This window comes from Mobula birostris, chromosome 9 (assembly GCF_030028105.1).
Source record: "Mobula birostris isolate sMobBir1 chromosome 9, sMobBir1.hap1, whole genome shotgun sequence".
Taxonomy (NCBI): domain Eukaryota; kingdom Metazoa; phylum Chordata; class Chondrichthyes; order Myliobatiformes; family Myliobatidae; genus Mobula; species Mobula birostris.
In genome coordinates, this window is record NC_092378.1 from 134,648,458 (window position 1) to 134,675,981 (window position 27,524).

General features: G+C 39.5%; 1 protein-coding gene across 2 annotated transcripts in view; it reads left to right on the forward strand.

The window, feature by feature from the left end:
• The first annotated feature begins 14,974 nt into the window (after positions 1 to 14,974).
• rhbdl1 (rhomboid, veinlet-like 1 (Drosophila)) overlaps positions 14,975 to 27,524 on the forward strand; it is a 195,418-nt gene continuing 182,868 nt past the window's right edge. The window contains exon 1 of one of the 2 annotated variants that reach the window (XM_072269539.1): positions 14,975 to 15,059. In XM_072269539.1, the coding sequence (XP_072125640.1) occupies positions 14,990 to 15,059 (70 nt within the window). In that variant the 5' untranslated portion in view covers positions 14,975 to 14,989. The remainder of the gene's footprint in view (positions 15,060 to 27,524) is intronic. The other variant, XM_072269537.1, reaches the window with a different exon arrangement.

Below are 27,524 nucleotides of genomic sequence, written 5' to 3' on the forward strand. Positions count from 1 at the left end.
GAAATGGTGAAGAGTGGTGGGAGGCATTATTGGAAGTTTAAGAAGTCGATATTTATGCCATCAGGTTGGAGGCTACCCAAACAGAGTATAAGGCGTTGCTTCTCCAACCTAAGTGTGGCCTTATCCCGACAATGGAGGAGGTCATGGATGGACATATCGGAGTTTCTGGGCATGCACAGAATGGATGATCTCACCTGTTCCCTCAACACCATCTCTTTGATCCAAAAAAGCTCAACAACCTCTCCACTTTCTGAAGAGATTGAGGCGAGTGAGGTCCACCCCCCGCCATTTTAACCAATTTTTACAGGAGCACCATCAAGAGTGTTCTGACCAGCTGCATCACCATCTGGTACGGGAATTGCAAAGCATCTGACTGCAACTCCCTACAAAGGATTGAGAGGACAGCCGAGTGGCTCAAAAAGAGTTTCTCTTCCACATATTAAAGGTATTTATTTGGAGTACTGCCTACGTAGGGCCCTTAGCATTGTTGATGATTCCTCTCATCTGTTCAACAATCTCTTTGACGCTCTACCATAAGGCAGGAGGTTCTGTGGCATTAGGACAAGAACTGTTAGGATGGGAAACAGCTTCTTCCCCCAGGCCGCAAGACTACTGAACTCCCTGTCACTACACATGAATCTCATCATGTATGAAACACCGATAGTGTTATACCGTTTTTTTTTAACTTGGGTTGTAAATATGTTTTATTATTTGTTAATCTACTAGTTGTAGCTTTTTTTGTATGTTTATTTGTGTGAGTTATATATACTGTGTTGTGCACATGGGTCCAGAGGAATGTTGTTTCATTTGGCTTGAATGAGAATAAACTGAATTTGAACTTGAACTTAAGAACAGTACATGACTCTATAAAATTACTAGGCAAATTAATGGGAAAAAGAGTTGAGAAATTCCTAATTCTACTGGCCTGTGTCTTAGAGTACTAAAAGAAAAGTGATAGTGAATGCATTGATTGTCAACTTACTAATTCTGGATACTTTCAAACTAATCAGAAATAATAAATATAGCATCACTGTTCATGAAGTGGGTAGAGAGAGCAATAGACTACTTAACTGATCATTGACATCAGGAAAATGCTAGAATCCCTTCCTGAGGAATTAATAATGAATTATTTAAAATGCATAATATGACTAGGCAGAGTCAGCATTATTTTTAATGAAAAATAGGTAGTGTTTAAAATAGAATGATCAAAACTGTTTGGAGCTGTAACTGGAAAGATAAATAAAGGAAACCAGTTGATGTAATATGTTTGAATTTCTAAAATGCATATGATAAGTGCAATATGTTAGACTGCATGGCATGTAATGAAATGCTACAGAAGCTTACAGCAGAATGTAGAGCTTTATGAGACTGAGAGTTGCCTATTATGGATAGAAGATAGAACCTAAATGCAGAGATATGAATGAAAGAGGCAGGAAATGTTCTTAAGATTTATGAGTTTAATGTTCTGTTAACTAATGGGCCTCCTAAGCTTGACAGTGAATTACATTTGGATGATATATTCAGTTGGATTGGAAAAGTCTATAAGGTTATGGGCCAAATGCTGGCAAAGGGGAATAGCTTGGATGGAGCATTGAGGTCAACATGGACAAATTGGGCAGAAGGGCCTGCTGCCGTGCCATATAACTCCAAGACGCTTGGCTTAGGCTCAACTTTACAACAGAAGGTTGTCTCCTAATTGGTAAGGCCTTGTTCAACCACTGTTTACTAAGCCAGCAAGTTGAGAATGAGGATGCCTATAGAAAAATCATCTAAGTGACTTGTAGAAGCCGTGAAATGCATAGGAAATGTGTGGTGTCCTGAGTAAGTACAGTACTTCATGCCAGTATTCACTGGGGAACAGATTAGGCGAGGATGGAGAATTAGGGGAGGTTCACACTGATAGTCCGGAATATTTGTGAAGGAAGAGGAGGTGTTAGAAACAATGTTGCACATTAAGATGGCCATATTGCCAGAGTCTGAGAAAATTTATCCTAGGGTGTAATTAGGAAACAAAGGAAAAGATTTCTGGGACTCCGACTGAGATTTTAGCCACAGATAAGATAGAAGTTAGAAGGTAGCAGATGCTATTCCCATTTTCAGGAAGGGCAGCAATGATAAGCCTGGAAACTGTGATGGATATTGACTTTAACAAGGCTTTTGACAAGGACCCTTATCATACGCTTGTCCAGAAAGTTTGGGCACATGGGATCCAAGGTGTTTTGGCAAATTGGATGGGAAATTGGCTTGTTGACAGGAGGCAAAACGTAGTGGTGGATGATTGCTTTACTGACTGAAAGTCTGTAACCAGTGATGTGCCATAGGGAGTTGTGCTGGGAACTTGTTGTTTGTCTTGTATACAGTAGAAGTTACTTGGAACGAGAGGAAATTGGTTGAAGTTGAAAAGGCAGATAATTGAGGGAGGTAGGTCTGAGCGAGGAGACAAGTGACAAGTATTAAAGGAGGCAAGTATTTTTCACATGGAGGGGGATGGTTATACAAACAAGCTACCAGAGGACGTGATAGAAACAGGTGCAATCACTTTGTTTAAAAAAAATGGACAGGTACATGGGTAGCAAAAGAATAGGGAGGTATGAGCTAATTGCAGGGAAATGGGATTAACATAGATGAGCATCTCATGTGGCATGGGTGAATTGAGTTGAAGGGAGTCCTTCTGTGCTATATGACCCCATGAATTTTTGAGGCTCCAAAATGTTGAGGTGCTGCTCCTCAAGCTCCAAGTTTGCTCAATTTGATGTCAGATTTTGACTAGATGAGTAAAAAGATGATCGGTAACAGGAAGAAATGCCTTGGCTTGCTTCATTATCAAAAATCTGAATGCAAATCTGCTCATATACAGTTCAAGGGCACTTGCTTACTGTTAAAAATAATGGATGTAACTTCCTGAAGAATTGCAGAAAGTCTGCCCTGTTGTCTATTTTACACTTCTCTGAAACTCAAATATTTAATTTGTCACTGCTTTGGACCTCTTGAGTTTTTATCTTGACTTTATCTGTTTCTATTGACCCTTTTGGTAAGGTTAACTTTGTTATCATATATTTGGGAGTGCATTATTATACATTGACATTCTAAACCTGTATAAGGTTAGGAATAAGATTTAAGTTTAGCAGTGAATGTCTTTGGCTTCTATTAAAGATATGATGTCAGTCACTGCCATGGTTCAGATTTAGCTTTTTTTTAGGTTTATTGGGATGGTTTTGGAGACAGAGAGGGGTGTTAGGGGTTAGGTTAGGGTTTAAGTCACTGATGTAGGGGACTTAAGTCACTGATGTAGGGGACTTAGAAGTCAATGGTAGTAAATAAAGAGTCTGGGTAGCAGTTCGAGTCTTGGCCAAAGCACTCCATGGTTAAATGTCAGCAATCCTGGATGTCATGTCGCAGACACTTAGGACACCAATGATTCCCAGGTCGAAGACCAGTCCTGAGTTGGAGGTCATGTAGACAGCAAGTCACAGGTACAGGTGGAGTCCTGAGGGCCAGTGGCTCCCCTACCAGCTCATCGGGGCTCTTCATTAATTACACCTCTGCATTCAACACTGTCATCCCCTCCAAAGTTCCCCGCTGATTCTGCCAAGCCCGTTCCCTTGGCTGTGGTTTCGCTAGATAGTAGATAGGGACAGTGGGAATCTCGTTCATCCATTCATGCGCGTCACTAATTAGATGACGAGGCATTTGGCTATTTAATACACATCAGCCAGAAGCTGATTAAGTGCACATTTCGTGGTTTTACGTGTCACGTCCACATACTGAATGGATGGTCCCTACCCACTATTACTTGGGAATGGGTATTGCCGGTGTTGTGGGCTTTTTGACCTACTCCCTAGGTGGGGGGTGGTTACCGCCGGTGGAAGGGGCTAGTTGACCTCCTCCCTACCTATGGGGAATCGTAATTTCCGGTGGAATGGGATGTCAAATTTGTCTTGATTTTCAGGGATTGGCGTTGGATTGTTCTTAACGGAGATCGTGAGTTTGAGTCAGACCATATGACATGCACCATGACTAAGAACACGGTGATGGGTCATTGTCGTGAATTTTACTCTGTGTGCCTGTCTTCACTGAACATACCCAGACAGGCCAGGATACGTCAGGAAGCTATGGCACCTTATAATAACAGCAACTAGTCACAATGTATTTCTTACCTGACTGTTGCTCCTTTCCTCTAGCCGTCCATGAATGTTTGCAAGATATCAATTGTCAGCCGGATCGTTAAACTGCAAATGTTTCTCACAAACATCCTGTGACCCTTCGAGCTGATCAAATTCAGCAGCCTTTCATTTTCCTCTGTCCAGAGACCTCTCGCTCCAACCACGAAACCATAGTACTCCACTGACTGTGCACCTGTAAGCTCTTTAATCTGGCGTGTGAGATGTTTATACTTTCCCTCCTTCTCCTTCCACGCCTTTTCTAGGGACCGATGGTTGTCCTCATATCTGATGGTCACGTCGACTACAGCCGCTTTCCCTCTCTTAACAAAGATTAGGTCCGGCTTCCACAGCGATCCGTCCTCTGTTCTTATATGAGGTTCGACGTACGCATCCCAACCATGCTTGCAGGCTTTGTCTTTCAATCTTTCAGCAACCTTGTCATGCCTCTTCATCCGGCTCCTTTTCACCTTCTCGCATCTCCCGGAGATGTGGGCCAGGGTCTCGTTGGCTATACCACATCTCCTACAGGTTTTTACTCGATCTTTTTCTCCTTTATTTCTTGTACAACGTGTTGGATACTGTCCACATCTTAGCAGCAAAGCATCCACTATCTGGTATCCTTTCCAGCCTTCATGGTTTTTCAACCACCAATTAGATGGCTCATTGTTCTTGAAGTCCCTGAGAGTCATAGTTACTCCCGCCGTTTACCCGCGCTTCATTGAATTTCTTCACTTTGACATTCAGAGCACTGGGCAGAAATCACATCGCGTCAACACCGCCCTGCGGCCTTCGCGATGCTTTGTTTTAATTAAACAGTCGGATTCCCCTGGTCCGCACCAGTTCTAAGTCAGCTGCTAAGGTCTTAGAATTAGGCCTTGATACTTCCCTGTGTAGCTGAGTCCTTGATTTCCTACTTGCAGACCTTTTGGCAATAACATCTCCTCCACAGTCATCATCAGTGCAGTGCTTAGTCCCCTGCTTTACTCACTTTATACCTATGATTGAGTGGCTAAGTACAGCTCCATATGTAAATTTGTAGGCAACATCACTGTTGTTGGCCAAATCTATGATGGTCACAAATTGGCACTTAAGAAGCAGATTGAAAATCTGATTGAACGGTGCCACGACACCCTCTCACTCAATGTCAGTAAATGAAAGAGCTGATTATCTGTTACTGGAGGAGGAATATGGAGGTCCATGAGCCAGTCCTCATTAAGGGATTGGAGGTGAAGAGAGTCAGTAATTTAAATTCCTTGGTTTCATCATATCAGAGGTTCCTTAAGGTTGTTATAGCCAGGGATGGTAATGGAAATCGGCTCCCGGCCTTCATGTGTGGCTTAGTTACTAATCCTGGCGGTTCTGTTTTTACTGACATGAGAAGGGGCAAAAGCCCCTTAAAACAAGTCACTTTGAGCAGATGGAGCACATCAGTCATGGTTAGCAGCTCACCTTGGAGGAGGAAATCTCTAGTCTCAAACCTCCACTGCCTTATGTCTATACCCACTCATGGGAAGGGTTTTGGGAGGAAACACTGGGGAAAAATCTGAACAGGGAGTCCTTAATACAGTCCTATGTTGAGTTCAACACCGATTGGCAACTCCTGCGATGCTGCTGGTGCCAAAATGTTTTGATCTCTACCATTCCTTTGGATTGATCTGCTGCGTGGAGAAGAGGAGCCTGCTACATGGGCAACAACTTGCTCTCCATAGCTACTGCCCTGGTTTGTGTATCACATAGACAGCTGGGACGTAACATCCATGGTTGACCCCAACCAATGAAAGGCCTCAAGGTTATATCAGGAGATCTGTCCCAGCACCAGCATACAAGTCCAGTCCCAAAGGAGGCATGACAGCTTCTACTTTCTTAGAAATTTGTGTCGATTCGGCATGTCACCAAAAACAGTGGAGAGTATTTGAATTGGTTGCTTCATGGCCTGGTGTGGAACTACCAATGCCCAAGAATGGAAAAGTCTACAGAAAGTGGTGAATACAGCCCAGTCTATCACAGGCAACGCCTCCCTGCCACTGAGCGCATCTACATGAGGCACTGCCACAAGAAAGCAGCATCTATTGTCCAGGATCCCGTCATTCAGGCCATGTTCTTTTCTCATTTGTACCATCAGGTAGAACATGCAGGAGCATTAGATCCCACTCCACCAGGTTCAGACATAGTTATTGTCCTACAACCATCAGGCTCCTAACATGGCGTGGATAACTTCACTCACCTCAACTCTGAACTAATTCCATAATCTACAGATTCACTTTCAAGGAATCTACAACTCATGTTCTCAGTATTATTATTTTTTTTAAATTTTGCACAGTTTGTCCTCTTTTGCACATTGGTTGTTTGTCAGTCTTTATGTATAGTTTTTCATAAATTCTAATGTGTTATTTTATTTTCCTGTAAATGGCTGCAAGAAAGTTCTAACTGTGATATTTGAATTCTTTTGTATATATGTAAAGAAATCCTCTTATCAAGCCCAACTGGAGTTTGTTTTTCCTTGCCAACTCAATGTTTTCCCGTAACTCTTTGTTTTCTTTATATATTGGCCTAAACTTTATTCAATGTATTCCTTTATAAAATGTATCCACTCAGTGCTTATAACCTTTCGTTCAGTAACAAAGCAATGTGGTGATTACTAGATCTTGATCTTTTGATGATTTTCTGTGACACTTTTTCTTCAATTATATCCGTTCTTGTATTATTTTCAATTGCTTTTCCTTTGTATTTATGGCTTTTCTAAACTAACATGAAGCAATTAGCAGGATGCCTTTCTATAATGGTGGCTTGCATGCATATGGAAATCAGATCATCCATAAAATAATTCTATGGCTTGTATCACGTTATTCCCTGAAAGTTTTGATAATTTCAAATATCGTAATTCAAATTATAAAGTGTTTAACCTCTAAGAGGACCACAGCCTTGTCATAAGGTTTGGAGGCTTGTGCGCCTCAATGACCCAGAGAGCTATGTTAAGTAGAGTCAGGGCTCTTGGTAGGGTCACTCATGCCAAACAGGTCAAAGAGTAGAGGCCAGACTAAGAGTGATCCATTGGTCCTCCACATTCGGGGGTTCAGTTCAGGGCTAACAACCCTGACTGGTCAAAAAAAAATTGCTATGGAAAATGCAATGAAGAATCCTATATTTGTGAGTGACAGTATTCCTGAGTCTCCATGCAGGACTTGCATGGCTGACAGTAATGAAAACTGAGAGGAAGCTATTGGCACAATGAAGGAAGCCCATAAATAGCGCCAAGATCAATATCATAATTAACTTATGGAATGTACGAAACATGTACGACACTGGCAAGTTAGCACAAATAACTGCAGAAGTGCATTATTACTGCCTACATATACTGGGCATCAGTGAAAGCAGATGGACAGGGTCTGGCAGACTAAGTTAGGAAAAGGGGAAGTACGACGAGATCTAGGTGTTCTTGTACATCAGTCACTGAAAGCAAGCATGCAGGTACAGCAGGCAGTGAAGAAAGCTAATGGCATGCTGGCCTTCATAACAAGGGGAATTAAGTATAGGAGCAAAGAGGTCCTTCTGCAGCTGTACAGGGCCCTGGTGAGACCACACCTGAAGTATTGTGTACAGTTTTGGTCTCCAAATTTGAGGAAGGATATTCTTGCTATTGAGGGAGTTCAGTGTAGGTTCACGAGGTTAATTCCCCAGATGGTGGGACTGTCATATGTTGAAAGATTGGAGCGACTGGGCTTGTATACACTGGAATTTAGAAGGATGAGAGGGGGTCTGATTGAAACATATAAAATTATTAAGGGATTGGACACGCTGGAGGCAGGAAGCATGTTCCCACTGATAGGTGAGTCCAGAACCAGAGGCCACAGTTTAAGAATAAGGGGTAGGCCATTTAGAACGGAGTTGAGGAAAGACTTTTTCACCCAGAGAGTGGTGGATATGTGGAATGCTCTGCCCCAGAAGGCAGTGGAGGCCAAGTCTCTGGATGTTTTCAAGAGAGAGATGGATAGAGCTCTTAAAGATAGCGGAATCAAAGGTTATGGGGATAAGGCAGGAACTGGATACTGATTGTGGATGATCAGCCATGATCACAGTGAATGATGGTGCTGGCTCAAAGGGCCGAATGGCCTACTCCTGCACCTATTGTCTATTGTCTATTCTCTAACTGGTGGAACAGTTTTATACTCAGGAAGGGAAGATGGTCAGTCTCATGATGGTATAGGTGTCATTTTGAAGTAAGGCATTGAGAAGTGCTTACTGGAATGAACACCAATCAACAGAAGGCTGATGAGAGTCAAGCTGAAAGGGAAGCAAGTGAGCATAACTGTGATTCAGTGCTATGCTCCAACTAACGATAGTGACATTGAAGAAAAGGACATCTACAATTAGTTGCAATTGGAGGTAGAATTAACACCACGCTGTGACATAATCATCATCATGGGAAGTCTAAATGCCCAAGTGGGAAATAAAAACTCACACCACGAGGGTTATGGGCGCACACAGATGTGGAACGATGAAGAACAATGGTGAAAGATTGGTGGAATTCTGTGCCATGAACAATCTGGTCATAAGAGGGATCCTTTTACCACACCGTGAAATTCACAAACTGACATGGTGCTTTCCCCAATGAACACAACAGGAACCAGACTGACCATTTGATGATCAATGGTACGTGGAGACGATCCTTGCAAGATGTAAAGGTGAAGAGAGGAGCAGGTACAGGAAGTGATCACCACCTTGTTGTAGGAGTGACGAAACTCAAGCCGAGAAGCACTGGGACTAGGACACGTGTACAAAGACGTTTTGATGTTGAGAAACTCAAGGACACCAGTGTGTATCTGCCTTCACCATTCAGCTTAAGAACAGATTTCAGGCCTTTCAAGACCTTGACGAAGATGTGTCAGTAGAGAAGATAGACACAATGTGGAAATGTATTTCCTTAGTCTTCAAGGAGAGCAGTGAGGCTTGTCTAGGATACAGAGCTAGAAAGAAGAACAGCAAATGGATACAGCAGGACACATGGACAGCCTTAGAAGAAAGAGGGAAAATTAAGAAGAAAGAGGGAAAATTAAGAAGAAAGTATTGGATGCTAAGTCAACACGAATTAAGGTGAAACTTCAACCAGCATACACTGAAACTAACAAAAAAGTGAAGAGACTTGTAAGAAAGGATAAGAGAGTCTATATGGAAGACCTTGTAGTGGAGGCTGAAGCAGCAGCCAATCGAGGTGATCAGGGAAATACCATATATACAAGATTTCAAAATTGGTATGTGGAAGGTTCTAGGTCAGATCCAGTGGTCTAGCGAGAGATAAAAACGGTCTGCTTTTGAGAACTGAGAAAGAGCAGGGAGCATGATGGGTGGAGTATTTCAGAGAATTAGTGAATAGATCACCACCAGAGGAAGAAACTGACATACAAGAGGTAGCAGTGGAGCGCAACATCAACACAGATCCAGCTTATCCAGAGTTTCTATGCTAGTTGCACCTGCACAATTGGAGACTGCAATTTGAACTTTGAAGTCCAGACAGGAATCAGGCAAAGCTGTGTGATGTCAACGATATTGTTTAACCTGGTGATTGAGCTGGTTATGGGCAAAACAACGAGTGATAGTCAGAGATGCATTAGGTGGACTTTATTCTCTACTTTAGAAGACCTTGACTTTGCAGATGACCTCACATTACCATCATATGCACACCAGCACGTGGAAGAGAAAACTCAACACCTGTGTACCTTTGGTGGACAGGTTGGACTCGGAGTCAGCCAGAGGAAGACTGAGACCATGACCCTCAGTGTAGAGTCTCCTCCTCCTGTCAAAGCATATGGCATCGACTTACCCAGCACCGGCAGATACACCTACCTGGGCAGCATCATTAGACAGGAGGGTGGGACCAGGGACGACATCCAGTGATGACTCAGCAAAGCTAGAAACACCTTTAGATAAATGAGCTACATATGAAGATCAGGCAAGTACAGCATCCACACCAGGGTGAAGCTGTACCTGAGCTGTATTCTGTCTACACTCTTGTATGCATCAGAATGCTGGTGCATGATGGAGAGCGACCTTGCCATGGTGTTGTCATTGCACACTATGAGCATCCAGAAGATTCTCTGTATTTTCTGGCCAAGAAAGATCTCCAACCATGTCCTACTCCTCCAGTGTCGTCAAGAGGACGTGGCTACAATCATCATGAGGGAATGTTGGAGATGGATTGGGCATGTGATGAGAAGAGAGGCCAACTCTGTCATCAAAACAGCACTTCAATGGACCGCTGAAGAGCGGGAAAAACATAGGAAACTGAAGACAACTTGTTGCCATACTGTGGAAGCAGAAATGAGGACCCTGAAACACACCTGGGGCACCAGAGAGAGGATGGCCAAGGACTGAGATGGGTTACCTTCATTGCTGCCCCAAATGCCAGCAGCATAATGGGGAGTAAGTAAGTCAGATTTTTGAGACCTTGTCTCAATTCCTTCATTTGGAAACTTTGCTATTAGCCAACCACTTTCATGAATTAAATCAAATAAATGGCTTAAATCTTTGAGAGATTTCACCATGACTCGAAAACATCTCTGAGATTAATTCTTCCTAGCATGAAATAGAAGAATATAGAAATAGACAGTTAATCAAATAATATTATTTTTAGTTAGAGGTGCAGCATGTCAACAGGACCATCCAGCCCAGTGTGCCCATGACTGCCCGGTTATACTCATGTGAACAATAAACCTACTAACCACACATTTTTGAGCTGTGGAAGGAAACTGGAGAACCTGGATTGTAAAATTAATTACAATCAGTGGCCGAATTGTACCCCGGCTACTGATGCAATTCTTTCCCTTTTGTTGCCTCTGTTTTATGTTTTAATCATGTTTGTTGTCTCGGTAGAGCAGTTATTTACCCTAAGGTATTCTCATTAATTTACAAAATAATTTTATGTGGTTCAATTTAATTTCATTCAAGTAAACTCTGTGAAGTTTCACTACATGATGATTTTACTTTCGGCATTTGTAAAGGCATTGAAATAAGCAGTTTCTCAAATGTACTATCTTTGTCCATGTTCTTAATAGCAAAATTCGCTGAGCACACTGTTCTTGAGTGTGGCCATGATTTCTACACATTTCTTGGGAGCGTGGAGCTTGCTGCCATATGGATTAGTTATGATTCCTTGAAGAGGAAGCAAGATATTTACATGAGAAAGGATACGTTATGCTAATTCTTGCTTACCATGAACTGGATTGTTTGTACATTTGGTGTTCTGAAACAAAGATTTTGTTATAGACATAATTCTGAAAATTAGCTGTAAGATGTATTTCATAAATATGTAAAGTCTTCGATATTTCAGAATATTCTGAGTAGCATACATATTAATATTATAAATATGTGTACTTCAGGCACCTATAAAAACATCTTGATAAAAGCTATCCACATTAATCATCTGTAAGTTCAGAAAAATGCAATGTAAAATCTACTGCAAGTAATGGGACCAAAGTATTCTTGTTAGCATTTAAAAGCAACTACACAACAACAATGATCATTTTATGTTAAATATAGTAGAAAAATGCTGCAGCATGTTGAATTGCCCCAGAGAACAGCAACTTTATGCTATCTCACTTGGAGCCTTCTGTTGCCATTTCAAATTATGTGTATTTTGCACTTCTCACAATCAAGAGCATGATTTTGACCAGAGAGCTGCTGTCCTGCCTAAGGGGACCACAGTCAAATAGCTCAGCGTTTTGCAGAGCAGCCATGTGAACAATAGGGTGGAAGAAACTAATATGCATGACAACACAAATGTTTGTGAATTCTTCACGCAGAAATGTCTGTAATTTAGCCCAAAGTGTAAGTCAATGTCTGGAAATGAATATTTTTCAGGTATAATGTCTAGAACTGAAGGCAGTCAGCAGACTGCACCTGAACACACATTTCAGTTAGACCTAACCAAAAATCAGATTATAAAAGACCTGCATCTTTACTAAAATCAAACATGTATTTGACCTGAATTTCTACCGAAGTATCCATTTCGTATTTCATTCTAGAGTCCAGACCATTCATTTTGTTGCTGTAAAGAAGAGCTTCTCTGTGCATTCTTAAACTGATTGTGTAATACTTTATTACAATGGGCCTGGAAACTTCTAATCTAGACCATTTGTTAAAAAAATAAAGACAGTAGTAGAAAATGACTTTTCTGTGGGAGGCATCTTACATTTCTTGTCAAGTACTATTTGTTGTCATGGTGATTGATGAATGAGCACGATTCTAGCTAGACAGACACAGTAAAATGAGATTTGGTAGGATATTTTATCTTCTAATTTCCTTTCTCCTTTTTTGAAGGACATTCACCGTGCGGTGAGATTTCATGGAATTTTTATATTGGTGTTTCACTGACGGGTGCTTTAAGATTGTTATAGTTACAGGACGTGGTGGGGATATCTTCCACTATGTATTAAAGGTTCCCAATGGCGTACGTCTCAAATAGCCTCTGAGAACCAAGTCAGCTCTTGTGTGATGAAGCTACTAAGCCCAGTGGAAACATTTCTACTGACAGGAGAAGGCACAAAGTTGTGTTACTGGTGCTTAAACCCAGTCGCTTCGGGCAGATGGGGCTCATCAGACATGGTTGGCAGCTTCTCTCGGAGAGGAATAACTCTGATTTCAAGCGTCTGCTGCCTTGTGCTTGTACCACTCTCAGGGAAGGCTTCGGGAGCAAACTCTGAGGAAAGATCCAGAGCTGGAGTCTCTAAGGCAGTCCTATGTTGAGTTCAATGCTAGCTGTCAACTCCTGCGGCACCACTGGTGCCAAACTGTATCAATTTCTGCCGTTTCTTTTGATTTATCAGCTGCATGGACAGCAGCTTGCTCTCCATATCTTACGGTACTGGATTGCGTATCGCATAAGCAGCTAAGATGCAACATCCATGGTTGACTTCGACCAACGGAGGGCCTGCTCTTGATGATTTCACTGATGGTGGTTATTTTTATGTGCGCCTGGACTAACCTATTAAGAGTGTGTAATCAGAGGCTGTTACATCTAAGCTCTGCATTATCTAACTTTACATGTTCAAGAATGACAACATTCTGTTATATAGCATCTGATGAGCATTATTATACAGGATTTGATATTAAGGCAAGTAAGAATATATTAGGTCAGGTGACTGCAGACTGATTTGAATAAGTAGGTCAAAGGAGTAAAGAGATGGAATGATGGCAAGTTTTCTGGAGGGAGTTCTATTTAATACACTTTCATCAGAGATACTGGACGAAACCAAACTGTAACCTGGAGATGCGGAAACTAATTAAAATATGTCAGCTGCCGCCCTGATTATCATTGATTAATTCACCACCTTACAATGGCGCTTTAAAGATGTTGCCCAATAATACAGTAATGTAATTAAAAAAATACAAATTAATTTTTTCTAAGTTAGTTGACACGGTGTGCATATTGCTTTCTTACTCTGATAATATTAAAACATCATTATTTCCTGTGTCTGTAGAACATCATAGCAGAGCAGAAAAAGGGCATATACATTCAGTGGCTGCTTCATTAGGTGTAGCTGTGCACCTGCTCTTTAATGCAAATATCTAATCAGCCAATCATGTGGCAGCAACTCAATGCATGAAAGAATGTAGACATGGTTAAGAGGTTCAGTTTTTGTTCAGACCAAACATCAGAATGGGGAAGAAATGTGACCTAAGTAACTTTGACCGCAGAATGATTGTTGGTGCCAGACAGGTTGGTTTGAGTATCCCAGGAACTGCTGATCTCTTGGAATTTTCACACACAACCATCTCTAGAGTTTACAGAGAATGGTGTGAAATATAAGAAACAATCGATGAGCAGGAGTTCTGTGGACAAAAATGCCTTGTTAATGAGAGAGGTCAGAAGAGAATGACCAGACTGGTTCAAGCTGACAGGAAAGTAACCACGTGTTATAACATTAGTGTGCAGTAGAGCATCTCTGAAAGCACAACACGTCAAACTTTGAAATGGATAGACTACAGCAGCAGAAGACCATGAAGTACACCTAATAGTCATTGAATATACAAGTTTTTTTTGTATAACTCGGGCGTATTTTCTTTTTCCTTGTGTTCCGTGATGAGAAAATAAGATACTCATTTTAATAATTAGTTATTATGTAATAGTGAATGGATTTATGAGTTGTTTAAGTATTATTATCCATCTTTAGCTGTTTAATTGTTTCTTTTCTGTGATGTTACTGTGATGTTCTAGAAGGCAAGAACCCCATTTTCAATTGGCTATTCAGGGAGTGCAAAAACAGAAAACTGAAGAATAAATGAAGCTGCATTTGGGCACTAATTAGAAATATCATTAACAAAGGCTTTGAAGATCTTTTGTAAACATTAGAAATTCTGCAGATGTTGGAAATCCAGAGTAACACACAGAAAATGCTGGAGGAACTCAGTAGGTCAAGCAGCATCTATGGAGAGGAATTAACAGTCAATGTTTCAGACAGAGGCCTTTCATCAGGACTGATGAATGATCTCCTGATGAGATCTTTCTGATGAAGGGTCTCGGCCCGAAATATGGACTGTTTGGAAGAGATAGTGTGTAATTTAATAGGCTAAAGTTGAAGGTAAGGAATGATTTTAAATTAGCCTTCAGTCTCAGTGAGTCAAATGGCAGTTTCCTGTTCAATAACAAGTCTGTGCTAATGAAATGATGAAGTTAAACAGAACAGCAAATAGTAATAATGAAATGTATTTTAACAATTCCTCCTTGATATGTCTTTCAGCTTGATCCGGAGAATACTGGTTTCATTGCTGTGGAGCACTTTTCCAATCTGCTTCAGAGCCATGAATTACAGCTGGATCCTACCAAACTTGAGATGCTGTTTGCTCTTGTACAGAGCAACGAGCAGGGGCAGATCTGCTACCACGAATTTGTCAACCTGGTGAGTAACAAATTTGAGCAGAACATTTGGCACAGAGCCAAAATGAGCCACGTTATTGATTGAGACCACTGTGAACGGAATGTTGAGTTGCAAGAATGTGCAGTAATATGAGCCTGAGAAATGGTTATCAGACATTGTGACACCAAAATAGATTTATGAAGAGTATAGTTTGTATTTCCTTTCCTTGGATACTTTATCACTGATGCACTTGTATGATTTTGAACTAAATCTGTTGGTTTTTGTTGATGTTGTGGAATGGTGTGTTGTGTATCTATATAAATGCATGTATTCTGACAGAAACATTCAGTACATTGATTATGAGCTGTTATTTGATGCTTTTATTTTTTTGTGGTTCCTATTTCATACAACGTGCTGTTAACTTTGTTACTCGTGGTGATCTTCATGTTATATGCTGTTTGTGGAGCAGATAAAACAGGAAGCTAAGTTTAATGAAGTCTTTATTGAGAGAATAACTGAACATTGGCATGGAAGCTAAATGGGTGTTAGCAAATCAGCCAGCCCCAAAGAACTAAATTTCACTCGTCTGACTTGATGCGCAAGGTTACAGAGAAATGGTGGCAGAAGGTGTCAAATTCACAGGAACTTAATTTCCAGAAAGAACAGGACAACAAAACAGCTTGTCTGTAATGTTAATCTGCCAGAGGAAAATTAAGTGAGGTTGAGTTCCTGAAACAGTAAGTGGGAATGCTAGATGAGGATAAAATTACACTGTAGCCCTAACTTTCTGACCGTATACATAAGTAGCAAGATTTCAATAAAGAAACAAATTTTACCAAACTTGCACTATGGTATCAACTTTCAGTGTTTGAGTGTGGTGTTAATACTAGTGAGTTAAGTGTTTTTTTCATCCTTGTACCAGTAAAGGAAAGCTCTCTATTAAACTTCTCTCCCATTTGAACCTGATTGTACACAGTTCTTATAGGTTTCAAATTTTTCCTATGTAACCCTCGGGTTCGGTTGGCGGCATTAGTCTAGGGGAAGACAGTCTCCGGCCCCGCCCAACTTGTGAAATCTCGTTTGTGTGGATGCTGCGAGATGTGTTCCCCTGTTACAAATCCATACCACAAAATATCAGACAGTACACCATATGTAATTAAATGATTGAGCTTTATAATTCTTAATTTGACTATAGGATTAGTAAAGAAAGCAAAAAGAAAAAGGGCCCATTTTAATGAAACAGTCTAATGTGTATGCTGGAGCTCATGGTTTTCTGTCCATTAGTTCCCCACCGATTTCCCCTGAGCGTCATCGACTCCTGGCCCCTCACTTCAAGTCCACTCTGTCCTGCGGTCTACCAGCTTGTTCTTCTCGCATCCTCTCTGTTCATTTCTCGCCGGCAAGAGACCGCAAATACCTCCTCTCAGCCATACAAGAAAAAAACAACACTCCCCTCATTGGATGGCGCACTTTCCAAAGCCTCGATTATCTCTAGTCATAACTGAAACACTGCTGCTACAGAGAAACCATTACATTAGCAGTGAAACCTTTCCCAGGGTGTTACAGCTAGTTCCTTACCACATAGAAAAAAAAGTTATTTGGCCCATGGAGTCTTGTAGTATATTTAATATTTCAGTAATAATTGAGTAATTTTGCAATTATATTGTTTGATTAATCATTCTTTGTTTATGTAATTCATTACGGGTTCTATGTAAGAAGTATGTGAATGGCATACATTATGATGCCATCATGTCATATATGTGTGCACCTCAGTAAAGAAGAAACTAAGTACACGAGTATCCTTGGCTCCCGTGTTTTACTTTCGATTAGTTTTGGAGTTACAAAACATAACAAGTCTATGTTAGCTGTCAGAGTATTTGCTCTCCCAATAATTTTCCAGTGATCTATCCTCTCTCACATGCCCATAAACCCCAACTTAATCTTCTTAGAACACAGAATATACAAATCTACAGCACATTACAGGCCCTTCGGCCCACAATGGTGTGCCGACCATGTAACCTACTCTAGAAACTGCCTAGAATTACTCTACCGTATAGCCCTCTATTTTTCTATGCTCCATGTACACATCTAAGAGTCTCTTAAAAGATGATATTGTATCCACCTCCACCACTGTTGCCAGCAATGCATTCCACGCACCCACCACTCTCTGTGTGAAAAACTTACCCCTGACATTCCTTATGTACCTACTTCCAAGCAGCATGGTCTTATACAGCTGTAACATTATCTCACGGCTCTTGAACTCAGTCCCACGGCTGATGAATGCCAACACACTATATTGCTTCTTAACAACACTGTCAACCTGTGCAGCAGCTTTGAGTATCCTATGGACAAGGACCCCAAGATCTCTCTGATCTTCCACACTGCGAAGATCTTACCATTAATACTATATTCTGTCTTCAAATTTGACCTACCAAAATGAACCACTTCACACTTATCTGGGTTGAACTCAATCTGCCACTTCTCAGCCCAGTTCTGCACCCCATCAATGTTCCACTGTAACCTCTGACAACCGTCCAGACTATCCACAACACCCCCAACTTTTGTGTCATCAGCAAACTTTCTAACCCACCCTTCTACTTCTTCATCCAGGTCATTTACAAAAATCACAAAGAGGAGGGGTCCCAAAACAGATTCCTGCAGAACACCACTGGTCACCGACCTCCATGCAGAACATAAACCATTTACAACCACCCCTTGCCTTCTGTGGGCAAGCTAATTCTGGATCCACAAAGCAAGGTCTCCTTGGATCCCATGCTTCCCTACTATCTGAATGAGCCTTGCATGGGAAACCTTATCAAATGCTTTACTAAAATCCATATACACTACATCTACTGCTCTACTTTCATCAATGTGCTTTGTTACATCCTCAAAGAATTCAGTTAGGCTCATAAGGCACGACCTGCCCTTGACACAGCCATGCTGACTACCCTTAATCATATTATGTCTCTCCAAATGCTCATAAATCCTGCCTCTCAGGATCTCAAACAATTTGCCCACCACTGAAGTAAGACTCACTGGTCTGTAATTTCCTGGATTATCTGTACTTCCTTTCTTGAATAAGAGAATAATATTTGCAACCCTCCAGTCCTCCTGTACTTCTCTTGTCCCTATTGATGATGCAAAGATCATCGCCAGAGGCTCAGCAATCTCCTCCCTCACTTCCCACAGTAGCCTGGGGTATATCTCATCTGATCCTGGTCACTTATCTAACTTAATGCTTTTCAAAAGCTTCAACACATCCTCTTTCTTAATGTTTATATGCTCAAGCGTTTTGGTCCACTGTAAGTCATCCCCACAATTGCCAAGGTCTTTTTACCTGGTGAATAGTGAAGCAAAGTATTCATTAAGTACCTCCGCTACCTCCTCCGACTCCATGCACATGTTTCCACTATTGCACCTGATTGGTCCTATTCTCACACGGCTATCTTCTTGCTCTTCACATACTTGTAGAATCCCTTGGGGTTTTCCTTAATCCTGCTTGCCAAGGCTTTCTCATGGCCCCTTCTAGCTCTCCTAATTTCATTCTTAAGCTTCTTCCTGGCAAACTTGAAATTTTCTAGAACTCTATCAGTACCTGGTTTCTCGAACCTTTTGTAAGCTTCTCTTTTCTTCTTAACTAGATTTTCTTTATCCTTTGTACACCATGGTTCTTTTACTTTACCATCCTTTCCCTGCCTCAATAGAATATACCTATGCAGAACGCCATTTGCCACATTTCTGCTGTGCATTTCCCAAGAAAAACTGTTCCAAATGTTTGCTCCCAAGTTCCTGCCTAATAGTATCATATTCCCCCTACCCCAATTAAATGTTTTCCAAAATTGTCTGCTCCTATCCTTCTCTAGCACTATGGTAAAGAGGATAGAGTTGTGATCACTACCTCCAAAATGCTCACCCACTGAGAGATCTGACACCTGACTTATCACCCAGCTATACTGGGGTAAGTAAATTAACCTACCAACGAGCACATCTTTTGAATGTGGAAAGAGAGGAAATGGAGCACACTAATATTTGTTTTTGGTATTTCCATGCAGTCATGTGAGAGTCTGAAAACATGACACAAGACAGAACTGGAGGTCGGGTTTGAACCGTGGTCATTGGGACTGTGAGACAGCAGCAGTACCCGTTATGTCAACTGCGCACAAGTTGAAGAATATGCCTCCCTGCGCTGGATTTGAAAGTATATCTTGGAGTTGCAAAGACTGGGGAAAAACCATTGCAAAGTCCCATTACACGACTCTCCCATTTTTTATGCATTCTAAATTGAATGGATTTTGAAGCATTTTGTTTGAATGTATTCATAAATGCAGTAATATTTGGTCAGTATGCCTCATATAGTTCTTGGATTTACCACTAGACAGACTGGAACTGTTACTTATGAAGGAGAAATTGAGCAGTGTTGTACCCATATTTTGTACATTGGATCACCATTGGTGGTGCTGGGAGAGTAGAGAGAGTTGAATTTTGGATCATGATCTTCCTTGGAAGGATGTAGGCTACTGATATATGTGCTGGTGAATTCTCCAGGTGTAGGACATTAATTTTGTGATAGCTCACGTGCTATTCAGTTGATCTAGTTTTCATAACCCTAAACAGTGGTGTTTACAGAGTGATGTTTAAAGTGCACTCCCCCCCCCAAAAGTGCTGACCATGCACTTTCTCTTCCACTTTGCTTCTCAGTTGCTCAAAGAACTACTTGCAGCTCTATTTGTTGTTGGAGCTGATAAGGCTTGGTCAGGTCTCAACTGGTGAGCTGCATTGGGACATTCATTTGATGTTTACACTCCAATGCAAATAAAGCCTTAGGTCCAATTTGAGTTCAGCTTCACGCTGATACCATTAGTAAGCATTGATATTGCACTACTTGCTATACTCTAGAAACCTGTACGATCTTGAATACCTTCACCCATGCATGTTTAGGCTATTCTGAATTGCTACAATGTGCCTTTAAACAATTGCCAGCCTTTTAAAAATTGTTTTTTTTCCTTCCTGCGGGTTAAAACTTCATCAATCTCTCAAGAGATTGTTGCTAAAAGACTGAATCACATTCACAGTGAATTGTTGGAATTCAGAATAGGGCTATTGTGAAAATTAGATTCTGCAATGCAAGCCCAGAAATATCCAAGGGCAGCAAAATGGAAAATGCATTTGTTAAATACGGAATTGGGTATTATTAAAAATGTATCCTTTGCAAATAGCATTAAAGATGGTTTTAACGTGCTGATTAATAATTCATTAAATCAAAGTAAGCAAACGCTCTGCTGAGGGAGAGAAGTGCATGATCCTCTGCATTCAGTTCTCAAGTTTGTGTTTGGGGAACTGAATGAGAGATGTAAGGAGAGAAATAGAAACAAACAGCATTCATCTCTTTTGTAAGACATAATGGATCAATTGGATTGCAGAAGGAAACTTCACCAGGCACTTTCAACAGAGAAGTATTCAAATACAAAACTTTACACGTGTCTGACAAGTAGACACCATTATTGTTTTATTGTGAGTGTTGCTGTAACTGGAAAAGAATTCAAAATATATCTTACTTATATTAAGGCTTGCTGTAATGTTAATTCATGTAAATTTATGCAGAAAATATGCTGAGGATAGAATGAATAAATAACAAGAAAAGAAGGAGATTCAAGTGATACAGATGCTGGATTTTGTAGCTAAAAACTTGTTGGAGAAACTCAATGGGTCATGCAGCACCTATAAAGCAAATGGACAGTGGAGCTTGAGCCAAAATGTTGGCAACCCAAATAACAAGAGAAATTCAGTTATACTACCTAAGTAACTTCTTCTGTAATTCTTGAGCTTAGCTTGTTTTAGTGCAGGAACAGCTCTACTTCATTGAAAGGAGACATTATTATGCCTTCTATACATTTGGTAGAAGGAGTAATATAGTATTCAGGCATCAATCTCTGACTGCTTTGTTCTGGATGCAAGGACCCTGCAGCCCTTTTGAAAAGGATGGAGGAAGCAGGTATTTTAGGTGAGAGTTTTGTCTGTAATCATTTTTAGTTGAATGATTCCTCTCATTCAATGATCCTGCTACATTAAAACTCTGGTGCCAGTCCATTTATCTCCATCTATATGGACCTCTTTTCAGCTTTAATGTAATTGTGAAAAGACTGCCCCTAACTGATAGCATTCATTCCCCTTGTTATCAATTGCTTTGCTTTATGTAAAGTTACCTTTCACTTCTTTGAGTTTATGCCTTCTTATCTGTTGCATTTTTCACTTTAACGATTCAAAGACTGAGCAACTTACTTATGTGATAGACTGTAGAAACTGGGCTTATTTTCTCTGAAATTGAGAAGGTTGTAAGAAGATTTAATAGAAGTATTTAAAATCATGAAGGGTATAGATAGGGTAGATAAGGAGAAAATGTTCTTACTGACAGAGGGGTCAAGAACTATAGGATGTAGAATAAAGGTGATTGATAAAAATAGACAAAAGGCACTATTGTGAGATTACATTCTGGAGTGCACTGCCAAGGTTGTAGTGCAGATAGATCAATTTAAGCATTTGAAAGAGGACTGGGTAAGAACTTCAAAGGAAAGAATTTTTAAGATTTTGGATTGCTGTTGTAAGGAACTACTTTGGACCTAGTCAGCTAAATCGTCTCATTCTGTGTGGAATTGTTGTATGGAGCTGAAGTTGTGTTGATGTTTCATGGAAAATGTCTTCAGCAAGTGCTGTTCTCAGGCCGGTTACTATGGAAATGCATGAGGCACAGTCTACAATATTCTTCTGGAGTTAGCCATCCATGGAAATGTAATACTGACTAGCATTCTTTTGAGTGACAATGGGGAAAAAGAGCAGGTCTCCTCTTTCAAAGAAACTAATACTGAAGAAACAGAATTCAGGATCTTAAGCATACTGATTCTTGTGCTATTAAACCCAGCACTGCATTACATAGCCAATAAATTTACTGTTGAGAAGTCCATTGTGCATTAGTAAATGAAGAATCTGAAGGATTGGATGAGAGTTTAATACTATCGGGCATAAAAACTGTGTCCTCCTTTCTACATAAAATAAAGTAAAAAAAAAAGATGGATTGTGTTAAATTAAAAATAAGCAGTGAATGTCTGGTAAGAGACTTTGTAATTCTGGTTCTACAAGGCTGGAATGTTTGTATGGGCTGAAGTTTAACCACTATGTACTGGGATTTGGCCAAGAGATTCACCAGCTGCCAGGAAACCCAAAATAAACAACGATGTGCTCAGCAGAATCACTTTCTCCAAAATACTGCATACATACAGTATTTTAAGTTTTTCTAACCAATTGGGCAGATGGTTAAATTCTTCTATGTTGGAAATGGTTATTCCCTGGTACTTTTCTAGTATAAATTTTATTCACCTGTTCCCAGGCCTGAAGGTCAGGCTCAGAATCAGAGTCAGAATCAGGTTTAAAATCATTGACGTATGTCGTGATATTTGTTAACTTGGCGGCAGCAGTACAATGCAATACATGATCACTTAGGAAAAATAAATAAATAAGTAAATCATTTACAGGAAGTCTATATATATATATATATATATATGTGTGTGTGTGTGTATTAAATAGTTAAATTAAAAATAGTGCCAAAACAAAAATAATAAAAGTGAAATAGTGTTTATTGGTTCAGTGTCCATTTAGGAATCAGATGGCAGAGGGAAGAAACTTTCTGAATTGCTGAGTGTGTCTTCCTCCTTTCTGATGGTAATGATGTGTAGAGGGCTTGTCCTGGGTGATGGGGGTCCTTAATGATGGATGCCGCCTTTCTAGGGCACCGCTCCTTGATGATGTCTTCGATACTATGGAGGCGAGTACCCAAGGTGGAGCTGACTAATTTTACAACTTTCTGTGGCTTCTTTTGATCTTGTGCAGCAGTGGACTCCACTCCCCATACCAGTGATGCAGCCTGTCAGAATGCTGGGTACATCTGTAGAAGTTCTCGAATGTCTTAGGTAACAAACCAAATCTCCTCAAACTCCTAATGGACTATAGCCACTGTCTTGCCTTCTTTATAGCTGCATCGTAATGTTGGGACCAGGTTAGATCCTCAGAGATATTGACACCCAGGACCTTCAAATTGCTCACTCTTTCCACTTCTGATCCCTCTGTGAGGATTGGCTCATGTTCCCTCATCCTACCCTTCCTGAAGTCTACAATCAGCTCTTTGGTCTTACTAACGTTGAGTTCAAGGTTGTTGCTGCGACACCATTCCATTAGTTGTCATATCTCACTCCTGCATGCCCTCTCATCTCCATCAATGGTTGCATCATCAGCAAATTTATAGATGGCATTTAAGCTATGCCTAGCCACACAGTCATGGGTATAGAGAGAGTAGAGCAGTGGGCTAATCACACACCCCTGAGGTGCACCAATGTTGATGGTCAGCAAGGAGGAGTTATTTATACCAATCCGCACAGATTGTGATCTTCTGGTTAGGAAGTCGAGGATCCAGTTGGAGAGGCCCAGGTTCCATAGCTTAACGATCAGAACTGTAGGAATTAATGTGTTAAGCGCTGAGCTATAGTCAACAAACGGTATCCTGACATAAGTGTTTGTATTGTCCAGGTGATCTAAAACTGTGTGGAGAGTTATTAAGATTGAGTCTGCTGTAGACCTATTTTTTGGCGATAGGGAAAATTGCAGTGGATCCAGGTCCTTGCTGAGGCAGGAGTTGGTTCTGGCCACGACCAACCTCTCAAAGCATTTCATCACCATAGATGTAAGTGCTTCTAGACAATGGTCATTAAGGCAGCTCACAATACTCTTATTTTTTTTCTTTCTTTTTTAATCTTTTTATTAATTTTTGAGTTCATAAACATAATAACAATAGTGATACAAAGAGATTGGAATTATCTTATTGTTATTAAACATATACAAAAAAAAGACTACAAATAGTACAAGTGTAATAGATTTCCAAACTCTTGATATAGTTAATCACAGAAAAAAAATAAAAAGAAAAGGATATTGCAAAGACCCCCCCCCCAAAAAAACAGAAAAAAAACCCAAAAAAAAGAACTAATGAGTAAACCCAAAAAAAGACAAACAGAACAAAACAGGGCTGAACCAATATATTAGATCGAATATCTTCATTAATGTCGTCAACTCCGCTCCCCTATTTATATATTCTAAGTTAATAAAAAGGATTCAGAGAAGATCAAACTATATCATATGAAATTATTGAATAAATGGCTTCCAAGTCTCTTCAAGTTTAACTGAAGGATCAAAAATGACACTTCTGGTTTTTCTAAATTTAAACATGATATAGTTTGGGAAAACCATTGAAATGTAGTAGGAAGGTTGGTCTCTTTCCAATTCAATAAAATGGATCTTCTGGCCATTAATGTAACAAATGCAATCATCCGACAGGCTGAAGAGGATAAAGAACCATGTTCCATCATTGGCAAACCAAAAATTGCCGTAATAGGATGTGGTTGTAAATCAAAACACAAAACTGTTGAAATAATATCAGAAATATCTTTCCAAAATTTTTCCAAAAGAGGGCAGGACCAGAACCTATGAGTCAGAGAAGCCACCTCAGAGTGACATCTGTCACAAATAGGATTTATATCGGAGTAAAAATGAGCTAGTTTATCTTTAGACATATGGGCCCTATGCACTACCTTAAATTGTATCAGCGTATGTTTAGCACATATAGAGGAAGAGCTAACTAATTGAAAGATTTTTTCCCCATTTCTCTATAGGTAGACGAAGTTGAAGTTCCCTTTCCCATTCATTTTTAACTTTATCAGATATAACTGGCTGTATTTTCATAATTGTATCATAAATAATTGCTATTAATCCCTTCTGATAAGGATTTAAACCTAAAATTTTGTCTATGATATTAGTAGAGCGTGAAATCGGAAACGTAGGCAGCATGGTATTTAAAAAGTTTCTTATTAGTAGATACCTTAAAAAAAAATGGGATCTGGGCAAGTTATATTCATTAGATAACTATTCAAAAGACATGAAACAGTTATTCAGAAATAAATCACGGAAACATGTTTTACCCTTCATTTTCCTTATCAAAAAGGCTTGATCCATAACTGAAGGTTGGAAAAAAAATTAGATATAATAGGGCTTGATAATATAAATTTGTTCAAACCAAAAAATTTATGAAATTGGAACCGTATTCGTAATGTATGTTTAATTATTGGATTAACCAATTGTTTATTCAATTTAGAAAATACAAAGGGAAGTGAAGTTCCTAAAATAGAAACCAATGAAAACCCTTGTACAGAGTATCCTTCAAGGTTTACCCATTGTGGACTTGAAATTATATCCCAATCTTGTGTCCAAAATATTATATATTGAATATTAATTGCCCAGTAATAGAATCTTAAATTCGGCAATGCTAAACCACCATCTTTCTTGGACTTCTGTAAATATTTTTTACTTAACCTGGGATTTTTATTCTGCCGTATATGAGGAAATCTTAGAATCATTAGTATCAAAAAAAGATTTAGGAATAAAAATTGGTATCGCTTGGAATAGATATAAAAATTTAGCTAAAATAATCATTTTAATAGCATTGATTCGGCCAATCAGCGATTGAGACAATGGGGACTATTTAGTAAGCGATTGTTTAACCTGACTAATTAACGGTGAAAAATTGAGCTTGAATAGGTCCTTATGTCTCTTAGCAATTTTAACTCCCAAATAAGTAAAATAGCTAGTAATCAATCTGAATGGTGAACATCTATAAATGGGAACCTGCATATTTAATGGAAAAAGTTCGCTCTTTCCAAGATTCAATTTGTAACCAGAAAAACTACTAAACTGATCAAGCAAAGATAATACAGCCAGAATGGATTTCTCAGGGTTAGAAATATATAATAGTGGATCATCTGCATATAGTGATAATTTATGTATCTCATTCCCATGGGTAATACCAAATATGTTAGGAGAGTCACGAATAGCAATAACTAACGGTTCCAGGGCAATATTGAATAATAATGGACTAAGAGGGCAACCCTGCCTAGTGCCACGGAATAACTGAAAAAAGGGAGATCTTTGATTATTGGTAAATACTGAAGCCAAAGGAGTAAGATAAGGAGCAACTTAATCCAAGATATAAATATCGGACTGAAATTAAATTTCTCAAGCATATTAAACGAATATGTCCGTTCGACTTTATCAAAAGCTTTCTCAGCGTCCAATGAGATGACGCATTCTGGAGTTCTAGGTAAAGAAGTCTAAACAATATTCATTAATCTCCTAATATTAAAGAAGGAGTAACGATTTTTAATAAATCCAGTCTGATCAACAGAAATAATTTGAGGTAATACGTTCTCCAATCTCATTGCCAATATTTTAGAAAAAATCTTAGAATCCACATTCAGCAAAGATATAGGCCTATAAGATGCACATTCAGTAGGATCCTTACCTTTTTTTAAGAATTAGGGAAATAGAAGCTCGATAAAATGATTGAGGTAATTTACCTATAGATACTGCATCCCTAAAGGTTCTACATAACCAAGGAGAAAGTATAGTAGAGAAGGGTTTAAAAAATTCTACTGTATAACCATCTGGACCAGGTGCTTTACCTGAATTCATCGAAGAAATAGCATTTTTTATTTCTTCTACCATAATAGGTACATCTAGTTTTGAACGTTCATTAGGTGGTAATTTTGGAATATTCAATTTCTTTAAAAATTTGTGCATTAAAGTGGAGTCATCAGGAAATTCTGACTGGTATAAAGAGGTATAAAATTCTTGAAAGGATTTGTTTATCTCATCATGATCAACCGTTAGAGTGCCATCATTTTTACGAATCTTAACAGTCTGGCATTTAACCGAAGCTGATTTCAGTTGATTAGCCAGTAGTTTCCCAGTTTTATCACCATGTATATAGAATTGACTCCTAGTTTTAATTAATTAATTTTCAATTGAAGATGATAGTAATAGACTATGTTCCATTTGAAGTTCGACTCTCTCTTTAAAAAGCTCCTGATTAGGAGTAATAGAGTATTTCTTGTCAATTTCTTTGATCTTGTCAACCAGCTTAAGTATTTCCTCATTAGTTCGCTTTTTCAGTCCAGCAGAATATGAAATAATTTGTCCACGAATATATGATTTAAAAGTGTCCCATAGTACCCCACTGGAAATTCCCTCCGTAAAGTTCATTGTAAAGAAAAAGTTAATCTGTTCCTCAATAAAATTAGCAAAGTCTGAGTTCTGGAGCAGAGTGGTCTTAAATCACCATTGTCTAGTACTGGCAGATGTATGCATTGACTTAATAGATAGTTTCAATGACGCATGATCGGAGACAACAATGGAGTCAGTAACAAATGGAATTAATCGAGAGTCAAAAAGAAAGTAATCAATTCTAGAATAACGATGATATACATGTGAAAAGAATGAAAACTCTTTATCGTTGAGATGTAGAAATCTCCAAATTTCTGAAATTCCAGAGTCAACCATAAAAGAGTTAGTAAGAGTAGCCGATTTGTTCGGGAGTGCCTGATTAGACATAGATCTATCCATCAAAGGTTTTAAACAACGG